Consider the following 7,707-nt stretch of genomic DNA (forward strand, 5'->3'; position numbering starts at 1 on the left):
TAGAGATATTGTTTGAAAAAAATACCTCGTTCTTCTATAAATATTTAAAAAAATTAAACACTGTTAGTCCTATTTCCCAAATCAAAAAATTAACCCACCTGGTTGTATGCTTTTATCTTAGCTCAGTCTTCTAAGTATCCGTCTATACCATTGTAGCCTGCAATCCTTGTAATTTTCTCATTGTATAATTTTGTTAGCATGTCATAAATATGAGGGTGGTTTGAAAAGTTCTCGGAATCGCCACGAGAGGTCAGCGCTAGAGCAACGAGTTGTTCGCGTGATATTCATTGGACTGTTGCCTGTAAACACGTGCTACATCAGTGCTCTTGGAAGATAGCTGTGGCGGTGATGTGGCTCTGCTATTGTTCCCACAAAGTAATTTGCGAGATGGAAAAAATTGAGATTCGGGCAGTGATTAAGTACTTTATAAAAGGAAGGTATGAAAGCAAAGGACATTCATGCCAATTTGCAGAATACACTTTGGGACTCTGCTCCTTCATATTCAACTGTTGCCAACTGAACAAATGAATTTAAATTTGGTCGGGAGAGCTTAGATGATGATCCGCGCAGTGGTCTGCCAAGATGTGTCACTACTCGAGAAATCATTGCAAAAGTGCACAAGATGGTCACAGAGGAACACCGATTGAAGGTGCGTGAAATTGCTCACCTTTGCCAGATGTCATCTGAAAGGATATATCACATTTTAACTGAAGAGTAAGAAATGAAAAAAATTATCTGCTAGATGGGTGCCGCGACTCTTGACATGATCAAAAACTCATGAGAATGGACATATCGGAACAATGTTTGGCCCGTTGTAGGAGAAATGAACAAGATTTTTTGCGCCCGTTTGTGGTGCACTACTATAGCCCAGAGACAAAAGGACAGTCATAGCAATGGAAACATACCGATTCTTCACCACAAAAGAAACCAAAGACAATTCCTTTGGTGAGAAAGGTCATGGCATCAGCGTTCTGTGATGTGAAGGGGATTCTGTTTGTAGATTATCTCCCCACTGGGCAAACAATTACTGGAGAATACTATACTAACCTCCTGGACAAATTGTAACAAAAGATATGGGAAAAAAGGCGAGATTTAGCAAGGAAGAAAGTCCTCTTTCATCAAAACAATGCACGCCTGCACACATGTGCCGTCGCCATAGCAAAATTACACGAACTAAGGTATTAATTGGTGCCACACCCTCCTTATTCATCTGATATGGCTCTGTCAGACTTCCATCTCTTCCCAAAATTGAAAATTTTTCTTGGTGAACAAAGTTTCACTTCAAACGAAGAATTGACAGCCGGAGTTGAGAACTATTTTGCAAGCGTAGAGAAAACTCATTTTCGAGGTGGGATCAAGGCACTGGAACATTGTTGGACCAAGTGCATTAATCTACAAGGAGACTATACATTGAAAAATAAAAAACGTTTCAGTAATGTAAGTAGTTTTTTTTTTCTTCTATTCCATTCTGATAACTTTTCATACCACCCTTGTATTATTTTAGTAATTATGTGAACACACAATTCCTGTTTTAATGTTTATATCAGCATGTGATAACTTTTATGGTCAGCTACCTAGACTGTTCATTCCTCTGTCGCTAATATTGTACTTGTAAGAGGCATTTCTTATGGTGAATGTGTTATCCCAGCCAAGTACAATAATGAATTTGAAAAGTGAGCAAAGCAAAGAGCAAATTTAGAATCATTGTTGTGAAACAAATAACTCTTTTCGTGTTCATTCATTTTTTTAAAGAAAATTAGATACTGATGGTCAGTGAAGCTATAAAAAGTGTATACAGAATAGCACGACAGTACGAAATATGAAAAAAATTCGATGACCTATTCGGGAGTGTATAGGCGTGAACTACTAATTCACAAAAAAAAATTAATCTGTATGGGTTTCTTTTTTATTTTTTTATTTATTTATTTTTTTTATTTATTTTTTTTATTTCTTTTACTAATGCCTTCAGTTTTCCACTGCAGTTCCAAACTGAAATGCAATCCTACTTTTATGTTTGGTAACCACTCTCTCTGTCAGTTCAAACAATGGAAACTCCAGGTTGGAGTATTAACAATGTAGGAAATGATAGATTTTTACTTACTGTAAAGAAGATACAAGTTGCAGACAGGCACAATTAAGACACTCACATAAACACCTTGCACACAGACACACACTACTGCCAATTGCAGTGTCCAGCCTCAGATGCTGGAATTGGCAGACGTGTGTGTGTGTGTGTGTGTGTGTGTGTGTGTGAAAGCTATATGTGAGTGTCTTTTAATCGTGCCTGTCTGCAACTTAAGTTTCTTCTCTGACAGTTCCACATTTAAATAAAAAAACACAAAGATATCCAGTGGAACATACCTAACTCTCTTTTCCATGGGAATTTTTTCTCTTAATACCATTGGTAAGCCATGATTACATATCTTACTATCAGAATCAAACATTTTGAACAAAACACTATTTAATAGTACATGGAACAAAACTCATTTTCATTACTTTAAAACTTGATGAAATTAATTTATATATTTCTTGCACCAGTGAGTAATTGTGTACTAAATTTGGTCTCACAAATAAGATTCCTTTCATACAGTATATTTTAAATAAATTTCTGCTCTTAATGTTGAAAATTCAGTAATATTTACTTCAGGTCAGCTGACAAATGAGTACTGATGGATGATTCTAGCTTTCCTTGAACTTTTTGTTTTAATCAAATTGTTTACACATTCCTTCAATGTTGTGAAGGTGGAACCTAAGATAGTTACTTCATTTGAATCTTTACCCTTTTCTAAAACATTAAATCTTACAATAATGCCTGAAATTTGACTCTGTACTTCAGTAGCTCCTCTCCAGTAAACTCTTTTAGTTTGTTATAAATGTCTATTTGTTTCTTTAAATTGTTAATTTACCTTATGCCACACTAGATCAGACTGCTTAACTATCACAGATTGTAAGTCCCCTTTTTAATTCAATGTAATACATACCGGTTCTAACATTTTTTTTTTATTAACCTCTAACTTGTTGTCTACTATGTAAATCACTAGTGGTATTTGACTTGGCATTTAGTTCAATAGTTAAGTGCCTTACAGTAGTGTTTGTCACAGCAAAAACTTTTTCAAACTTAACACCCTGAGCATTTAAGTTAGTTTGGTTTGCCCTGTCAATGCTTCCAGCACACAAATCAGAAACAGCTTTTAAAATTTCACCCATTTTCCTTGTTAATATTGGCATACTTTAAAAGAACAAAACTTAAGCACAATTTCCATAATTTGTGACAGTTACTGACATTTGCTTTAAAAAATTGCTACTTAAAGTCAATTCTGCACTCTCTCTTAACACACAGTGTCGCTTTTAAGAAGAAGAAAAAATGTTATGGAGTATACACAGCCCACATGTTTCTGCTGAGTAACAGGTCACATGGAATTGTGGACTGCACTGTGCTGCCATGAACTGTTTGTGCAACTGTCTCTCACACTGCAAAGCTCTGTATGGCTGCCGACTGCTCACTGCAGTTAGCTGTCAGCTGCCAAAGAGACTGCCTGCCAGTCTTCCATTTCACTGTCTTAAAATGTCTTTGTTGTCAGATGTAATGCTGTGATTCTTACTGGCACGTTTCCAGCAACAAATTTCTTAGGAATAATTGCTTTTATGTGTGTCTTAACACCTGTATTCCTTTCAGTTATTTATTTGGTCCTCTGGAGCAATGCTACCATTTCACAATAATTCTTCACGTAAAATAGCTAATTGTTCTTAAAACCTTTCTTCTAATGGTCTCCCTTATCAATTTTTATTTAATATTTCTCACTTTTATCATTCTTTGTGATGTAATTTAGTCTCTTGTGAAGTTTAGCTTTGTTTCACTTCCAGCAGGTGATAAATGTCCAGCACTTTGGTTGCACAAATGTGGTGTTTTGTGGACATTGTGGAATAATTTATCAATTTAGTTCTTCTTCGCCCTTTTCCAAATTCTCTGCTGTGCTGCAGTTCAGCTTTCCTCAGACTCGTGCTTCACCTGTACTTCCGCTTCTTTAAAGAAAAGCTACACCACATTTTTAAACTTGCAGCAAATAATGTAAGGATTCCAATACAAATTAAAACAGATCTATTGACTTCCCAAAGGTACATCATCGATTAGATTACTTAGAGATCTCTCACTGCTAGTAGTTCAACCGTAGAGTCAGTCTTAATAGAAAATTTCACATAATTTACCCAGCCTCATCTCCATTGTTCATTTATTTATACCATCTTAGCAACTCTGCACATCCCCAAAGCAGGCTGTTTTTGTGTCTGAGGCACTATTTTCTCTCACAGAGTTGCTGCAATTGCCGTCCTGTGTCCAAAGTCTAACTTCGTCCCTTGACTTCGCTCTCCGTGTACAATAAAAATAATAACCCCCACATATCGACTGCTTTTACCTATGACTAATTGTTCTATAGTTTACATTTGAGAATGTCGTTCAGTGGTAAGAAATATTAGTGCTACACATTGTGCCTCAGGAGTGGTGCGTGTGAACACAGATTCCCTTATAGGTGGTCAGCACTTGCTTTTAAAGTGTCCCCTACAGTTTACATATTCTTTTGTCAGGAAGGATACAACAGTTCCAAAAGTTGGAATAGTTTTTCTTACTTTTATATGTTGCCTGACAAGAGAAGTGTTGCACTCAGGGGGAGACGAGGAAACAAAATGAAACTTTATGCCAAGGATGCACAGACTACTTACAGGTACACAGAAGCATGCAAATTGTATTATTTTTTAATTTTGTTTTCTTTGTGTATTTTGTTCTCACAGCCCTTAAAGTGTCACAGTGAGGGGATTGCGGCTCGTGTATCTGCACTAGCAGAATAGAAATGCGGAAAATACAAGTCTGAAAACAACTTACTGGACTCGCCTAAACGAAACAATAATACAATCTCCAAAAGAACTACAGACTCTGTCCCTGCGGATAATCACCAGTATACAATAACAAATAATAATAGGAAAGTTCTGACTCTTCACAGGGAGGGATCAAAATCAAACAATTCTACAATGTCAAGATGTTCATCGATTATACCAAGTCCATTTGCAAGATATCACCCAGCTAGAAGAGGTGACTGGCTATGGCTGCCAGGGTGCCAGTTCTGTAGACTTCCAAGCGGTGCATCGAACTGCCCATTACCGGCATTGCGCCGCCCTATAAAGCTAATTGGTGGATGTATCTGCCAGAACTATTTGCGATCACGTGCCTTGCGTAGCAAATTAGTTCCCAGACTAGCTGCGACCTCTAGTGTAGCTGTTTTGCAGGCTCCACGAATGGGTAGCAGTCCCTGGCGGCTGTCGGTGGAAACCTGGTGTTGTGTTGTGTTGTGGCTGCCGGTAAATATTTGTGGGCAACACAGACGACGTAGGTTTTTCTGGTGAATATAAGCCCTGTGATGCAGTCGTCCCATGTTGGTTGGACGTGAAGTGGGATTCCGATTCAGTAGGCACTACGATGTCTGCAGTGGGCGGCCACAGCAGCAGACCCCAATACTAGCTAGTCTGTACACCTCTACTTTACGGGGACGAGAGAATATGTAATGTTATTTCAGTGTTTACACCAACGAGTCAAATTTATGAAGTACTTGGCAGTATGAGTCTACTTACAATGTTGCAATCCCTATGGCCTGGATGTATCTCCTGAAGTAGGTGGGGATGGTGTCATAAAGCCATTGTATCTCCTGAGGCAAAAGGGCCCGTAACCGTTGTAACTGATTCTAGATATCCTAAGTACTGGCAGTTCTCAGCAGCAGCTGATTTCTCAAGTTCTCGATTTTTAATTTGCACTGTTTGCACAGCAGGTGGTAACTGTACGGATAGACTGAATGATGTAATTGCTTTCACACTCGCATTAGATGCCTTAACTGGGCAGATGATCTCCCCACTGGTTGGACAATAGGCCGTGCGCCTCTTCTTCCCAGTAAGCTGCCTATTGTGTTAGCTGTTGCACTGCAAAAAAGAAGCAGCACGATAGGTCTATTGCCGAGTGACAGTTGAACATTTCTGCATTTTAATTTCTTGGTGAGCCCTTTATATCTCAAACACCATAGCTGTTCTTAGATCTCGTATGTATGTTGCCAAATACATGACAGAGAAGTCAGACCATCTTTTTCCATTGCCATCTTTGGTTTTCCTCTTGTTCAGCTTGCCATTTGTAAAATTGAGACATGAAGATTTCAATGCTTTGGAATCTTCTGGTGTAATTCCTGCCAATTTCAGATCAGTTTTGATGTTTCCAGTCCATTTCATTGTGTCCTTTTTGGCTTTATTCCTGGTGTCAAAGAATTTCACTATTTGTTACGTAAGTCTGTCTGGGTTCTTCTTTTAATGTGTCAATAGTATCTTAACTTGTATTTCCTAATTTCACTATGGATATTTGTGCGTTTTTAGAGCTCCTTTTTGCCTCTGAATCTGTGTTGTTTGTCTAAATATTTTGGGCTTAGAATATTTCTTACAATTTTGCATTCATTTTTCTTAGTGTTTTCAATGTCTGTGTTCCTGTTGAGAATTGGTGTTTCTGATCCACAGAGGCATTGTAGTTTAAAGTTTAATTACTGTATTGTGTTGCTTCTGTTTTGTGTGTTTGTGGATGTATAGTTCTTTTTATAGATATTTTGTGTTAAATTGATTTGCGGTTCCTTGTTCTGGCATCTTAATTTCACTTGTAAATTATAGATTGCAGCAATCAGTCGTCCTTTTTAAATTTCATTGTGCAGATCTAGATTTTGGGCTTCATCCACAGTTCATTGAGTATTCAATGAATATTGGATGAAGCCTGACCAACAGGCATTACATGCACTGAGCGAAAATAATAGTGCATTGAGAGTGGCTAGCTTCTATCCAAAATCTAGATCTGCATAATAAAATTTATAAAGGACAACTGATTGCTGCACTCTATAATTTGGAAGTCAATATAACAGTCACGGAGTGCAACTGCTTTCCGAATGGAAGGTAACCTGATCTTAATTTCATTTGCTTTTGTCTTGAGCGTACTCGAATTGTAATTCTCTCTCTCTCTCTCTCTCTCTCTCTCTCTCTCTCTCTCTCTCTCTCTCTTTTTCCAGTTATGTGATGATTATTTGCATTTTATAGGGTACATATGAGCCTGTGGCACAAAGGACTATTGCTGAGTCATTCACGGGCCAGAGTAGCAGGAGCAGTGGCAGAAGCACGAAGAAGTCTACGATTGTGTTCAGTGACAGTGATTAACTCCCACCAGTATGTGAAATAGAGGAGCATCAGTTCACTGTAGGCTTCAAAGGGCACAGTCTGTCCACTGTGGGGAGAGTGCTTGTTATAGTGTGCAAAGTGTAACATTATGTGACAGACAGACAGATATAACTGTGGCATACATGTTGCTTGATTTTGTGTCAAACCATCATGTTATGTACCCTTATTTTATACCATGTAAGTTTGTACTTCGAACTGAATGTCTGTTGTTATATTGGGCGAAAGTTTTGTTAATAAATCTGCAGTGTTATCAGTTTTATTACTTGAGACCTGAACTTAGGTAAGAATATTATAACTCAGATAGGTATGGTAATGACAGGGATGTCAGAAGATTTATAATGTTTAAATAATGGAAAATCCAGCATGGTATAATGACAATATTTTGAAAAGGGTAACTGCTACTCACCATACAGCAGAGATGCTGAGTTGCAGGTAAGACTGTCAGACAAGTAAGCTTTCGGCCAA

At 37.9% G+C, this 7,707-nt stretch overlaps 1 protein-coding gene across 1 annotated transcript in view; it reads left to right on the top strand.

Annotated features, from left to right (window-relative positions):
- The window catches only part of LOC126210374 (double-strand break repair protein MRE11), a 157,597-nt gene extending 150,096 nt beyond the window's left edge, over positions 1-7,501 (top strand). The window contains exon 12 of the mRNA XM_049939603.1: positions 7,105-7,501. Coding sequence (XP_049795560.1) covers positions 7,105-7,221 — 117 coding nt within the window. The 3' untranslated portion in view covers positions 7,222-7,501. The remainder of the gene's footprint in view (positions 1-7,104) is intronic.
- Positions 7,502-7,707: the final 206 nt, after the last annotated feature.

This window comes from Schistocerca nitens, chromosome 10 (genome assembly GCF_023898315.1).
Source record: "Schistocerca nitens isolate TAMUIC-IGC-003100 chromosome 10, iqSchNite1.1, whole genome shotgun sequence".
NCBI lineage: Eukaryota > Metazoa > Arthropoda > Insecta > Orthoptera > Acrididae > Schistocerca > Schistocerca nitens.